This window comes from Heptranchias perlo, chromosome 27, assembly GCF_035084215.1.
Source record: "Heptranchias perlo isolate sHepPer1 chromosome 27, sHepPer1.hap1, whole genome shotgun sequence".
Classification (NCBI taxonomy): domain Eukaryota; kingdom Metazoa; phylum Chordata; class Chondrichthyes; order Hexanchiformes; family Hexanchidae; genus Heptranchias; species Heptranchias perlo.
The window spans coordinates 38,854,926-38,870,583 of record NC_090351.1 but is presented as its reverse complement, the minus strand read 5'-3'; the positions used below and the strand labels follow the sequence as shown (position 1 = coordinate 38,870,583).

Genomic DNA, 15,658 nt, shown 5'->3' with positions numbered 1-15,658 from the left:
GGCCCCCCCCCCCACTCCCCCATCGCCCCCTCCACTCCCCCACCCCGATTCACGGCCGCCGGCTCCAACTGGTTTTACTCACTTCAAGCTTCGAGCCAAAGGGTGAATACATTTCCCGTAAGAGAAAGACGGAAAGAGAATGTCCTTTAGATTGTTTGCCTTCGCTAATTGGGCAGCTCGATGTTGCATTTGTAACGGGAATCGGTTAAATGTGAACGAGACGTTAAATTTCATGTTTGTTATAAAAGCATCCACAAGCCTGGAGGGAGAGAAAGGATTTAAGAGCGTTAGTCGTCAGGTTTAATATAAGATTGTTTCATTTCATTATTTTACCAACCCTCTCCACCCCCTCGACTTGGAAGGAACTTCCTGGTGAAATTTCTTTTCAAAGCAAAACACTTCATTTTTCGGTGCCCCATGAAGCCTCAGTCATTAAATGCGTTGCCCAGTGAGGTAAATCGACCAGGAGGGTTCCAGGTTTCACCCCTGGTCTTGGTCGAGTCAGCTTATCTCAGCCACGAACAGCATTTTGGGTTCAAATCGGCCCCAGAATCCTTGGGCTAAGAAGCATAAAGCCGGTTACACAGTTCCTGCACCTAATCCGGTGACTCCCGATGGAAAGTTGGGTTGGATTGGGCTCGTCGGTGATATCCTCCGTTTGGTGGGTACAGTGGTGTAGTGGTTACACCCAGAGGTCGTGAGTTAAAATCCCACCAGGGCATGTTGTGAAACTGAATTCAATAAATCTGGTAATTTGGGGGCACCAGAAAGACGCCCGAAAACCCAACTGGGCCAACCAATGTCCTTCGGGGAAGGGAACATGCCGCCCCTACCCATTCTGGCCCATGTTGACTGCAGCCCCACACTGCGGGCTTGACTCCTGATGCTTTCTGAAGTGGCCCAGGAAGTTACTCAGCTGTAACATTCGCCCTTTCAAGAGGGCAGCACTCGGATACCTCCTCAGGGCAATAAATGCGGCCTCGCCAACACCGCCTACATCATGGGACCAATGTGAAAACGTTGGATATTCTGCCCACATTCACTGTCCAGGGGTCTCCCACGTGAAGAACAGGGCCCTGGGTAAGATACTGGAGAGTGACAGGCACCTGTGGGACCCAGTAAGGTGTCCATGCCTTTTTTGTGTTTGGTGGGGTTGGGGAGGGCGAGGGGCGGTTGGATGATGAGAATAGGGGGAAGAGAAAGGAGAGAGATCAACTTGCTCCCCCCTCCCCTTTGTGTTCAGGTTCTCCCAGGGTACGTAGCCAGCCGATCTACTCCTGCCCCCCACCCCCCCAGTGCTCAACCATGCCCTCGTGGGGCACTGACCTTCCACTCTGCTAATTCTTCCCCTTCTGCAACGAAGATCAGCCCATGAGCAGACACCTACACCCCATCACTCTGTGAAACCATGTGTCCTACCAGCTCAACGTAGCATGGACCTGACGTTCCCTTCACATCAAACCCTGTGGCCATGGAGTGGGAACGTACGATCAAAGAGAAGACCCTGCAGCAGGGCCACTGAGACCGCACGCCGAGCAACGCTCGACTGGAGTCACCCGGAGCTTGCGTCCGTCCGACCCGCGAACCCTTCCCCACTGGAGATACGGGTTTCAAGGATGCTCGTCCCTCCCGGACACGTTACCGTGGAAATTCTCCGGTACTTACTTTCGGGAAAACCCGAGCTTCACCTGTTCCAGCTCGACTGCGTGCACGTAGCCCTTGAAGCGAGTAATGACTGGCAGGTTTTGATCCTCGCTCTTCGACACCATCAGGTGGTCTCCTCGGAGTACTGAGGGTCTGTTCTCAGCGACACCAGGGACCTGCCGGGCCGGGGAGGGGGGGGGGGGGAGAAAAAGAGCACGTCATTACAAAACCATCCAAAATCCAGCTAATTGTAGTGCCCTTCCCACATACCCTGCCTGAGATCAGCTAACTCAGAATAAGTCAGAGATCAAAAGCTGGAGCCTGTCTGACTCAGTCCCATGCCAGCTGGTCCATCTCCTGCCGTGGTGTGGCACCACAAGTCTCTCAGTGTCTGTTGTTTAGATGCTGCCACTTCACGGAGGTTAATGGGTTAAGTTACGAGGACAGGTTGCATAGACTAGGCTTGTATTCCCATAAGTATAGGAGATTGAGGGGTGATCTAATTGAGATGTTTAAAATGATTAAAGGATTTGATAGGGTAGATAGAGAGAAACTATTTCCTCTGGTGGGAGAGTCCACAAGGGGGCAGGACCTTAAAATTAGAGCCAGGCCGTTCAGGGGTGATGTCAGGAAGCACTTCTTCACACAAAGGGGAGTGGAAATCTGGAACTCTTCTCCCCCCCCCCCCCCCAAAAAACTGTTGAGGCTGGGGGTCAACTGAAAATTTCAAAACTAAGATTGATAGATTTTTGTTGGGTAAGGGTATTAAAGAACATGGAACCAAGGGGAGTCGATGGAGTTAAGATACAGATCAGCCATTATCTAATTGAATGGCGGAACTGGTTGGAGAGGCTGAATGGCCTCCTCCTGTTCCCAGATCCCCTCTCCAACATGAGCTCACCTATCACTATGAAACATCCGCACTAACCTGGAGAACGAGAAGGTTTCTCCTCTGTGGATCTTTCACCATGGTTGCGCCCTCCATGTTGTATCTGGTGATGTCTGCTTCCATCTGAATCTCCTCAACGTGGAGCAGCAAAGAGAATCTCTCGCTGTAGTTGCCAAACATCAGCCCAGAGGTCAGCAACGAGCTGCACCAAAAAAAACACAACATGGCTTAGCGGTCCAGTGCACCAGCCAGCGCGGTGCAGTCACGAAGGTCCACGTGTTGGGACCTTCTGACCCCTGGTCTGTGCCGAGCCAGCTAGTGTCACTGCGGTACAGCAGCGAGAGGGGTTACAACTGGCCTCATCCAGGGTTCCCGGTCAATCCCGAAAGAGTGAGCATTGCTGGAATGTGCATGTTCTAACCACACTTTCCACACCGTGCAGAGTCTGGACTCCATATTACATAAAGCATATAGAGGTAGTGAAGAAGATGCAAAAAGAGATTTACAAGGATGATACCAGAACGGAGAGGTTATAACTATCAGGAAAGACTGAACAGGCTGGGACTGTATAGAAAAGACTGAGGGGTGACAAGATAGAGGTCTTTAAGATTATGAAAGGGTTTGATAGGGTAGATGTAGAGAAGATGTTTCCACTTGTATGGGGGGGCCATAAATATAAGACAATCACTAATAAATCCAATAAAGGAATTCAGGAGAAACTTCTTTACCCAGAGAGTGGTTAGAATGTGGAACTTGCTACCTCAAGGAGTGATTGAGGCGAATCACATAGATGCATTTAAGGGGAAGCTAAATAAGTACATGAAGGAGAAAGAAATAGAAGGATATGCTGATAGGGTGGCACGGAGGAGGCTCATGTGCAGCATAAACGCTGGCATAGACCCATTGGGCCGAATGGCCTGTTTCTGTGCTATGTAAGTTCTATGTAATGGGGCTGGTGAGCTCCGGTGCGATGCCCACTGCAGTCAAATATCCCACCAACATTACACCATCTAGGCTCGCATAGGATGTGTGGCCACAGGGGCAAGATACTGGACAGCATGCAACAAACTACCCTAAGCAAGGGGCCAGCTCCACAGCAACACCGCGCCAAAAGGGAGCTCGATCTCCGTTCGCTCCAGAGGCCCACCAGAACCTCACTGGGTTTAAACAGTAAACGGCCGGCGAACTCAACCGTGGCAAATCACCCAGCAACTGGGGATTGGATCAGAGGACTGGCACACAGCCCATTCAGGTCAGAGGTTTCACCTCCCATTTGCTCCTGAAGGCGCCGTCTCGCTGGGGTACGAGTTCCACAGGCACACCCCAATATTTCATCCAAGTGGCTGTACGCCTAGGCAGTGAGTGCGAGCAGGCTATTCGACTCGGGGGGCATCATATCTGATCCTGTTCTCGTCAAGACACTAAACTCACTCAGACAGACTTTCAAGCAAGGGCCACCGGATAGTGATCAGGAGCAAGAACTCTGTCCTTATTTTCCTCCATTCCCAGTACAATTGGCTTCTAGGACCACCCGGCAGGGATTAGCGTGGACCAGGGATGGATGGACCGAGTTTTCTTGGTTTGTTTGGCTCAGCTACTCACTGGAGAAACTCGCTGAGCCATCCGGGAGCTGAGAAGACAATCGCCAAATTGTGCACCTGATTCCTTCAGATTTCCTTCGGACCCCCAGCTATTTACTATACTTGTGCTACTATTCACGCAGCAATGGAGAGGCTTATAATTGTCCTCAGTGGCTGCGGGGTGGGGGTGGAGGGACCAGAACGTGGGGAAGTAGAGTGAAAATATCAGCCAGAGTACTTGCTCTGATGACCATCCAGGAACTCCTGCCAGAACGAGTGTGTTTGTAGACGCCAGTTGAGGACAAGATCAGGGTCAGCTGTGATTCCCCCTCCCCCTCAAGGTTGAATACCTCTGTTGTCTCTTCCCATCCAGGCTCAGAAGCAAGTAGCCCCCATGGTCAGGTTAGTGGAGGGCGACAGGCTCTCACAGAACTGCTCCCCAGGGAGTCAGCGCCTTCAGACACGGAGAAGAAAACATTAAAAGAACAAAATCACCGTTAATCCTTCGGCCCAACCAATTCGGGAGCTTTCGCAGTGGGACTTACTTAACCCTTTGCATCTCCCGCTTCACGTTAGGATCAAGATCGGCCGTGTCCTTCAGTCCTCTCTTTATGGCAGAGAACAGCACCTTGGAGTATCTATTCGCCTCCAGAGGGATCTCTCGCTCCAGCTTGTAGTTGGAAGAACTGTGGGGATTCAAAACAGACTCGAGGTCGGTGAATGCACGATGGGAATGGGCAGAACCTACAGACAGCTTGAACATCAACATTTCACATCGGGAGGGAAGGGACGAGGACGAGGACTTGCATTTGTATCGCGCCTTTCACGACCTCAGGACGTCCCAAAGTCAATGATGGACCTTTTGAAATGTAGTCGCTGTTGTAATGTAGGAAACATGACTTGGAAATATATCGCCGTTCCTTCATCGTCGCTGGGTCAAAATCCTGGAACTCCCTTCCTAACAGCACTGTGGGAGAACCTTCACCACACGGACTGCAGCTGTTCAAGAAGGCGGCTCACCACCACCTTCTCAAGGGGCAATTAGGGATGGGCAATAAATGCCGGCCTCGCCAGCGACGCCCACATCCCATGAACGAATACATTTTAAAAAAACGACAGCCAATCTGTACACAGCAAGGTCCCACAAACAGCAATGTGATAATGACCAGATCATCTATTTTTAGGTGTTGGTTGAGGGATAAAAATATTGGCCAGGACACCGGGGAGAACTCCCCTGCTCTTCTTCGAAATAGTGTCATGGGATCTTTTGCTTCCACCTTCGAGAGCAAGTGTGGGCCGCAGTTTAATGTCTCATTCGAAAAACGGCACCTCTGACAGTGCAGCACTGCCTCAGTACTGGACTGGAGTATCGGCCTGGATTGTGGGTTCAAGTCCCTGGAGTGGGGCTTGAATCTTCTGACTTGGAGGTGAGAGAGCTACCCACTGATCCACAGCTGACACCCAAGAGAGGAGGAGGAGGAAGGGAGAAGCAGCAAGGGGAGAGAAGCCAGAGGAGGGAGATGGAAGGGGGAGCGAGGGAGAAGAAAAAGTGGAGTAGAGAGGGCAAGACTGAATGCTCGACAGTTCTTTCACCATCCAGACCACAAGGGCCAAATGTTGCAGCAGTGGGGGGTCTACCAAACCAGGAAGAGTTCCTGCTTCCAATCCAATGACCCCTCTTGGAAAGGGCATGAGTGGACAGTGAATGTGGACAGGATTATCTGCGATGCCCCTACAGTTGCATAACTCATCAACATTCACTGTCTAGGCTCACACACAGTTGGGAGAGGTACCTGATGACTGCTGGCAACTGAAAGACTATAAGTGCAGCAAAAAAAAGTCAGAAAAGAAAACTAAGATGAGGAAAGGCCATTCAGCCCATCTAGCCCACCTCACAAATATTTCCACTCACCCAGCCCAGCTTCCTATGGCATCTTGAATTCCCATCTTTAACCTTACGTCAAATTATTCCAAATGTTTATCTCCCTTCAAAGAAGATCTTCTCACTAGTTTAAATCCTCATCCTCTTATTCTGCTGACCTGATTGACAAAGTAAAATTCTGAGCTCCCTTATCAATGCCATTTAATACTTTACTGTATATCGCTCAACAAGGTTTCTACCTCTTACCTCTCCTTAATCTTCTTGAGGTTCTCCAATAATTCCTCACAGCCTTGAGATCAGTCTTGTCTTAACTCTTCTCTATATCCTCCCCAAATAAGGAGGCCAACTCTGGTATTCTGGGAGGTTTCATCACATGACCTCCTGCCTCCAACAATCTCACCCCCACCATTGGTCACCTGAGACGTCAATCCTCCCAGCAGTCGGTCACCAATGGTGGCTACAATACCCAGAATCCTCTGCGCTACAGAAACCACTCTATATGCACTGGGCGCGGGCTTGAGCCAGGGCCACACCGCAGCCCCCGCTGTTTGTTGCCAGTCCGGCCGGATCGAAACGGGAGAAGAAAATCCCCGGATGGTTTTACTCCCGGGTTGCTCGGAGGATCATCAATTCCAGGAGGGTTAGCAACCCTGACCCCAAAAGCATGAAAGTCCCTTTAAAATGTGATGGCCAGGAATGCACACAACACCCCAGGTGAGGTCTGACCAGCGCATTATAGAACTTCAGCAGACTTCGACTCCGCTGTTGTGCCCGTGTATTCTAACATTCTCTTCACTTTTTTATTTTAAAAAAATCACTTCTCCCCATTGTCTTGACATTGAAAGGATCAAGCCTACTGTGCCTCCAGGTCCCCTTCACTCTCCCTGTTCTATTCACCCTTCGCTGTAGAATCACAGAAATTTACAGCGCAGGAGGTGGTCATTCGGCCCATCTTGTCTGTGCCGGCCGAAAAAGAGCCACCCAGCCTAATCCCACTTTCCAGCTCTTGGCCCGTAGCCCTGTAGGTTACGGCACTTCAAGTACACATTCAAGTACTTTTTAAAATGTATTGAGGGTTTCTGCCTCTACCACCCTTTCAGTGAGTTCCAGACCCCCACCACCCTCTGGGTGGAAAAAACTTCTCAACTCCCATCTAATCCTTCTACCAATTACTTTAAATCTCTGCTCCCTGGTTATTGACCTCTCTGCTAAGGGAAATAGGTCCTTCCTATCCACTCTATCTAGGCCCCTCATAATTTTATATACCTCAATTAAATCTCCCCTCAGCCTCCTCTGCTCCAAAGAAAACAACCCCAGCCTATCTAATCTTTCCTCATAGCTAAAATTCTCCAGTCCTGGCAACATCCTCATAAATCTCCTCTGAACCCTCTCTAGTGCAATTACATCTCTCCTGTAATGTGGTGACCAGAACTGTACGCAGTACTCAAGCTGTGGCCTAGTGTTTTATACAGTTCTAGCATAACCTCCCTGCTCTTATATCCTATGTCTCGTTTAATAAAAGAAAGTATCTCGTATGCCTTCTTAACCACCTTATCTATCTGTCCTGCCACCTTCAGGGATCTGTGGACATGCACTCCAAGGTTCTCTGTTCCTCTACACCTCTCCGTATCCTCCCATTTATTGTATATTCCTTGCCTTGTTTGCCCTCCTCAAATGCATTACCTCACACGTCTCTGGATTGAATTCCATTTGCCACTTTTCTGCCCACCTGACCAGTCCATTGATACCTTCCTGCAGTCTACAGCTTTCTTCCTCACTATCAACCACATGGCCAATTTTTGTATCATCTGCTAACTTCTTAATTATGCCCCCCAAATTTAAGTCTAAATCATTGACATATACCACAAAAAACAAGGGACCCAGTACTGAGCCCTGTGGAACCCCATTGGAAACAGCCTTCCAGTCTTGGCTAATAAAGGAAAGTATCCTGTATGCCTACTTATCTACCTGTCCTGCTACCTTGCAGGGATCTGTGGACATGCACTCCAAAGTCCCTTTGTTTCTTCTACACTTCTCAGTATCCTACCATTTAGTGTGTATTCCCTTGCCTTGTTTGCCCTTTCCAGTCACAAAAACACCCGTCGACCATTACCCTTTGCTTCCTGCCACTGAGCCGATTTTGGATCCAGCTTGCCACTTTTCCTTGGATCCCATGGGCTTTTACTTTTCTGACCAGTCTGCCATGTGGGACCTTGTCAAAAGCCTTGCTAAAACCCACGTAGACTACATCAAATGCGCTACCGTCATCGACCCTCCTTGTTACCTCCTCAAAAAATTCAATCAAGTTAGTCAGACATGACCTTCCTTTAACAAATCCGTGCTGACTGTCCTTGATTAATCCATACCTTTCCAAATGACGATTAATACCGTCCCTCAGAATTTTTTGCAATAGTTTGCCCACCACCGAGGTTAAGTTGCATTGCTCATTCTTTCTCCTCATAAACAACACTTTGCATTTGTCAGTATTAAACTTCATTTGCCACTTATCTGCCCAATTGGATAACCGATCTAAACGCTTCTTACTGCATGACAAGAGTGACTACATTTCATAAAATAACTTCAGTGGCTGCAAAACTCTTTGGGGCATCCTAAGGTTGTGAATGACGCTATGTAAATGCAAGTTCAATTTTTGTTAACTTATTCCTCTGTACCTATAGCAAACCCTGTTTTGGGAGAGGACAACACAAGAGGAGCTATCTTCTACTGATCAAATCAATAAAAACTTGCATTTATACAGCGCCTTTAAACATAATAAAACGTCCCATGGAGCTTCACAGGAGCGTAATCAGACACAAAATAGACACCGAGCCACAGGAGGAGATATTAGGACAGGTGACCAAAAGCTTGGCCAAAGAGGTAGGTTTTAAGGAGCGTCTCAAAGGAGGAGAGAGAGGCGGAGAGGTATAGGGAGGGAATTCCAGAGCGTCAATGGTGGAGCGAAGGGAGTGAGGGATGCACAAGAGGCCAGAGCTGGAGGAGCGCAAAGTTCTCGGAGGGTCTTAGGGGCTGGAGGATTGCGCAATAAAAGTGGGGCCCACCTATCTGGCCTTTCTCCTTCTTCCACAATCTCATCCGTCGCTCGTTTAATGCTGAGCTGGTAAGGCTTGTAGGGAGCGGTCGGCTTCAGCTCTTCAGTCAGCTCTTCACTCAGCTTGTTGACTGCCCGGGCGGAGAACAATCGAATGATGTGGAAAGTCCTGGTGCTGGTATCCTCGAACTGAAAGGCCAGTGTAACTGGGAAATAGCCAGGATGAGCCATCAAGCAATGGACTTCAACCTGGTAGGTTTCTCCTGCACAAGGAAAGGAGAAGTTACTAACCGGGCCGTAACACAGCACCCTCCCTCACTTAAAACTTAACTAGTTGACTCTTAACTGCCCTCTGAAGTGGTCTAGCAAGCCACTCGGTCGTATCAAAAAAAAAACTGCTGCCAGTGGTTCAAGTACTAAGAATTAACAGCCCAGAAACAGGCCATTCGGCCCAACTAGTCTATGCCGGTGTTCATGCTCCACATAAGCCTCCTCCCACCCTACTTCATATCCTATTCCTTTCTCCTTTGTGTGCTTATTAATGCATCTATACTATTCACCTCAACCACTCCTTGTGGCAGCAAGTTCCACATTCTAACCACTCTCTGGGTAACAAAGTTTCTCCTGAATTCCTTACTGAATTTATTAGTGACTTATATTTATGATCTCTAGTTTTGGATTCCCCCACATAGGCGGCCCACCATCACCTTCTCAAGGGGTAACGAGGGATGGGCAATCAAAGCTGGCCTTGCCAGCAATGCCCACATCCCGAGATTGAATATTAGAAAGCTGCCCGAAGGCAGGTTCAGGGGGGGAATGAAACGTACGTCTCACCTGCACTCAGCACCAAACGCTGGGAACTGGTCACATGCTGCTGGTCCGTCAGGGTGAACACGTGGAACCTGCGAAGCATCTCACACCGCACGAAGGTCACCGCCTCACTCCCCTCGTTCGTGACGTAAATGGGGACAGACTTCGGGTCGCTAGGGGCGACAGACACTCTGATCTTCCCCTCATCAGTGTCGAAATCTGACCAGATCTTAATGCCGTCTTTATTCTGTATCATCCGCTTCCTGAAAGACGAAACCACAGCGAGTTATCGCGGCCCGTGCCGCGATCGGCCAAGCTCCGCGGCCCTGGGCCTCCTGCGCTCACCTCCCCGCAGCGCGGACCATCGAGGGCTTGGGTTTCTCGGGCTGTAAGTTGGGCTCGCGGTGTCGATCGGGAGTTGTGACAGGAGGAGCAACGGACCCAGCCTAACCATGGGGGGGGGGGGGGGGGGGGTGGGGGGGGGCGGCGGGGTGGGCAACAGGTCCGGTCAGCAACCCCTGGGAGGAGGTCACCTCCTCTCGGCCGGAGATCGGCACACACCACAGATTCCTAAAAGTGGGAGTGAAAATAGAGAAAGTCCAATATTTGCTCCCACCCCAATAGATTTTATGGAGCGGGAGGGGAGGGAGCGTTAATTCGAAAACTAATCTGCGGAAACAATATTTCAGGGAGCGAGTGGCCAATCTATGGAACAGGCTCCGTGGGGAGACGGTGGAAGCAGGAAGTGTTGATTCATTCAAATGCAAATTAGATAAATTTCTTTCATAAAATAATATTTTGGGGTACAGTATATGATTAATTTGAGGCATGACGTGTGGTGAGTGTAACAGGCTCGGGAGGAACAGGTGACTTTGGACCTATGGTTCCCAAAGCTCTCCACCACTGGGGGTTTTCCTCGCCTCATGTCTGGGTCTGTTGGACACTAATCGATACAGAGATTGATTATGTTTAATCAATAACTCCATTATCGTTGTGTCATGCGACTACCAGGACGGTGGAAGGTGAACTAGATGGACCGTGGTCTTTTTCTCTTCAAACAATTCCCACGTTCCTTGAGGCAGTGCCTGGTGTGGTTCTGAGCCACACAGAAAGACCCCACCCCTCACCCCAGTTTCATTTCATCCCCGGTCTGTGCCGAGTTAGCTAATTTTACCCAGGATAACAGTAGAGGTGTTGCAACTGGCCTGAGTACCTCTGGGTTAGGGAGATGATCATCAATTTGGCTTGCCCCCTGCCCAGCCCCGCCCCAATCACTGCCCAATGACTCAATGCGTACAGGCGTTGGGCGGGGACAGGACTGGGCTCGGCCGCAATGCCCCCCCAAGATCAAATAGCCTGCCGACAGTCACTCCGGATTACAGTCCCTTTAGGCGAGTACCAGAGCACGGCGCGGAGCTGAATCCAGAGCAGGAGTCAGAGCCCTCGAGGGAGGAGGGGAGAAGACCGGGAAACAAAGCAAGTGATGACATTTGTCCGCTTGGAGGCGCCCACAATTTACCTGTTCTGCTTCAGCTGACGGATGATGGCTTTGGCACGCGCCTTCTTCCCAGGCTGCTGGGCAAAGGCCGGAGATGGTGAGGCACCCAGATTGCCCGAAGGGTCGGGCCGCAGCGTACTATACTGGTCAGCATACACCAATCTTCTCCTCTAGGAAAGGAACAGGACAGTGGTCAATCTCCTCCTATTGTTTGGGGGGGGGTGGGGGGGGGGGGGGGAAGGGGAGAGACGCTGGTTATGCTGCATAGAGTGCCTCACATAATTATACAGCAGCGAATGAGTGTGTGAGATACGCCTGTAGTTAGAGAGATTACGTTCCCTGTGATGAAGGACCTACCCCATAATTGTTAACCTCCCCTTCCTGTGTATTTCTAGCATTTTCTGGCCTCTTGCACATCTCCGATTTTCATCACTCCGCCATTGGCGGCCGTGCCTTCAGCTGTCTCGGCCCCAAGCTCTGGAATTCCCTCCCTAAACCTCTCTCTCCTCCTTTAAAGCCCACCATAAAACCTACCTCATTGACCAAGCTTTTGGTCACCTGTCCGAGTATCTCCTTACGTGGCTCAGTGTCAAATTTTACGCTCCTGTGAAGCGCCTTAGGACATTTTACCATGTTAAAGGCGTTATAAGAACATAAGAAATAGGAGCAGGAGTAGGCCACACGGCCCCTCGAGCCTGCTCCACCATTCAATAAGATCATGACTGATCTTCAACCTTAACTCCACTTTCCCGCCCGATCCCCATATCCCTTGATTCCCCTAGAGTCCAAAAATCCATCGATCTCAGTCTTGAATATATTCAATGACTCAGCATCCACAGCCCTCTGGGGTAGAGAATTCCAAAGATTCACAATCCCTCCAGATTCACAACCCCTCCGAGTGAAGAAATTATTCCTCATCTCGGTCTTAAATGGCTGACCCCTTATCTTGCGACTATGCCCCCTAGTTCAAGACTCTCCAGCCGGGGGAAACAGCCTCTCGTCATCTACCCTGTCAAGCCCTCTCATAATTTTATACGTTTCAATGAGATCACCTCTCAACCTTCTAAACTCCAGACAGTATCGGCCCATTCTACTCAATCTCTCCGCATAGGACAACCCTCTCATCCCAGGAATCAATCTAGTGAACCTTCGTTGCACCCCCTCTAAGGCAAGTATATCCTTCCTTAGATAAGGAGATCAGAACTGTACACAGTACTCCAGGTGTGGTCTCACCAGTGCCCTGTACATTTGCAGCAAGACCTCCTTACTCTTATACTCCAACTCCCTTGCAATAAAGGCCAATATACCATTTGCCTTCCTAATTGCTTGCTGTACCTGCATATTAACTTTTTGTGATTTGTGTACAAGGACACCCAAATCCCTCTGAACACCAACATTTCTTAGTCTCTCACCTTTTAAAAAAATATTCTGCTTTTCTATTCTTCCTACCAAAGTGGATAATTTCACATTTCCCCACATGATACTCCATCTGCCAACTTCTCGCCCACTCACTTAACCTGTCTATATCCTCTGTGCAGACTCTGTGTCCTCCTCACAGCTTACTTTCCCACTTAGCTTTGCATCGTCACCAAACTTGGATACATTACACTCGGTCCCTTCATCTGAGTCATTGATATAGATTGTAAACGGCTGAGGCCCGAGCTCTGATTCTTGCGGCACCCCACTAGTAACAACCTGCCAACCTGAGAATGACCTGTTTATTCCGACTATAATAAAAACAGGAAATGCTGGAAAAGCTCAGCAAGTGAAGCAGCATCTGTGGAGAAAGATACAGAGTTAACGTTTCAGGTCGAAGACATTTCAAAGATTATTCCTACTCTCTGTTTTCTGTCTGTTGACCAATCCTCTATTACCCCCAATCCCATGAGCCTTAATCTTGTATAATAACCTTTTGTGTGGCACCTTATCGAATGCCTTTCGAAAATCCAAATATACTACATCCACTGGTTCCCCTTTATCTACCCTGCTAGTTACACCCTCAAAAAATTCTAATAGATTTGTCAAACATGATTTCCCTTTCGCAAAACCTTGTTGACCTTGCCTAATCAAATTATGATTTTCTAAGTGTTATATAAGTGTGAGACATTGTTGTTTCAGATTTTCCATCTCCTTTACAGCACAGGTCACGTAGCAACAAGTCCAGAGGGTGGGAGGGAGAATATAAAGAGACGCTGAGCGGGAATTGAAAGGTGGGGGGCGGTAATGACAGGAAGCGACTGTTGGCAGGGAGATAGGTTTGAAGGGAGGGGGGAGATGTGGCAAGATGGACTTTTTTTTTGGGGGGGGGGGGGGGCGGGGGGAGAAGGGGGAGGAAAGAGAACGTCCCATAGTGCTGAGCCACTGACAGTGGGGCCTGGCCGCAGTGGGGGGAGGGGTTAGCAAATCACATCTCAAAATATAATTTGGTTTCAAGCCTGTTCATTCACACATGATTGGAACATAGAAACAGGAGGAGGCCATTCAGCCCCTCGAGCCTGTTCCGCCATTCAATTCGATCATGGCTGATCTGCATCTTAACTCCATCCACCCGCCTTGGTTCCGTAATCCTTAATACCCTTGCCTAACAAAAATCTATCAATCTCAGTTTTGAACTTTTCAATTGAGCCCCAGCCTCAACAGCTGTTTGGGGGGAAAAGAGTTCCAGATTCCCACTCCCCTTTGTGTGAAGAAGTGCCTCCTGACATCACCCCTAATTTTAAGGTTCTGCCCCCTTGTTGTGGACTCTCCCACCAGAGGAAATTGTTTCTCTCTATCGACCCTATCAAATCCTTTAATCATCTTAAACACCTCGATTAGATCACCTCTTAATCTTCTACATTCGAGGGAATACAAGCCCAGTCTATGCAACCTGCCCTCGTAATTTAACCTTTTTAGCCCCGGTATCATTCTACAGAATCTACGCTCCCCCCTCCCAGGCCGACGTATCCTTCCTGAGAAGCAGGATACATATTAAAAAAAATCAATTCCGATATTGGTGACAAGCTTTAAATACACCAGCAAAGCAACATTACCTCAGAGGGAAGAATGCAAATCACTACGGGGCAACCTTGAGGGGTAAACTGATCGAGATATTTAAAATGTTAAAAGGATTTGATAAGGTAGATTCGGTTTAACCACTCGTCTGAAAGATGGCACCTCCGGCAGTGCAGCACTCCCCTCGGTACTGCACTGGGGAGTGTCAGCCTGGATTATGGGCTCAAGTCGCTGGAGTGGGGCTTGACTCCTCGACCATCTGACTCAGAGGCGAGAGTGCTGCCCACTGAGCCAAGGCTGACACCTTAACCCAAGGGGCCATTCTTCATTTGTGAGCAGAGACAGTGAGTGTTAACAGGCTATTTGACTGCAGGGGGAAGTCACAGCCAAGCCCGATCAGGTCTTCAGCCTATACTGACACAGATTTTCTAGCAGGGTTCACTTAATCATGAATAGGAACCCGGGATGATTTCCCCCCATCCTCCTCCTCCTCCCAGCCGTCCTTTCCCCACCCCACTTCCCTTCCTAAAAGTGAGGCACACTGCAGTCAATCACGAAGTCCCAGTGCCCCAGCTGAGATCTGCTAACTCAGCCCAGGGCGGTGGGATCAAACCGGGGACCTTCTCGTCCACACAATCCGTTTACGGGTGGCTTTATCATCAGTCGTGCAGACTAGCAAGCTCCGAGGTTCCATTCCCAGTCTGCGCTAAGTTAGTTGGTCTCAGCAAAGGTACAAGTGGTGCGTTATAATGAGCCTCAGTGCCCTTGGACTTGGGGGGGGGGGGATGTTGGGAGTCTGCTCGGGCTCTTGTTCCCGATGGTCATCCAGTGACTCCTGTTGGAAAGAGTGAGCATGTTAATGTTGGTTGGGGGGCAGGATTGGGCTGGACTGTCATGCACCCCATGGTTCAACATCCTGCTCAAGCTCACACCTGTGGGGGCGTTGGTGGGGGGGGATTGGACGGCCAATATAGAACCTTATCTGCACCAAATCAGCGGAGGGGAGAAAGCCCGGGCGGTGTGGGGAAGGCAGGAGACTCTGAAACCAGACACACCCTCATGATAATGGGCGATTGGCACTGAGCAGTAATAATAATTGAATCAGGTGGTTTAAACACTCAACGGGAATAATTCAAATGATTTACATGGTCGAAATTTTCATCCAATTCAGTGCCTTCTGAGCACACATCTTATTTGCCCAAATAATGCAACAGAAAGACAGAGCACACCAGAGACTGATGCAGGGTGACTAATGAGTTACACAAGGACTGAAAGTGTGATCATCTCATGACTGTGCTGTTACGGTGAAATG

General features: G+C 49.3%; 1 protein-coding gene across 2 annotated transcripts in view; it reads right to left on the bottom strand.

Moving 5' to 3' along the window:
- LOC137344608 (putative helicase MOV-10) overlaps window positions 1-15,658 on the bottom strand; it is a 68,010-nt gene that overhangs the window by 44,072 nt on the left and 8,280 nt on the right. For both annotated transcript variants that reach the window (XM_068007706.1, XM_068007707.1), the window contains 7 exons: window positions 11,374-11,522; window positions 9,879-10,117; window positions 9,055-9,307; window positions 4,659-4,799; window positions 2,573-2,735; window positions 1,666-1,820; window positions 83-259 (listed from right to left, as the gene is read on the bottom strand). In XM_068007706.1, the coding sequence (XP_067863807.1) occupies window positions 83-259; window positions 1,666-1,820; window positions 2,573-2,735; window positions 4,659-4,799; window positions 9,055-9,307; window positions 9,879-10,117; window positions 11,374-11,522 (1,277 nt within the window). The remainder of the gene's footprint in view (window positions 1-82; window positions 260-1,665; window positions 1,821-2,572; window positions 2,736-4,658; window positions 4,800-9,054; window positions 9,308-9,878; window positions 10,118-11,373; window positions 11,523-15,658) is intronic.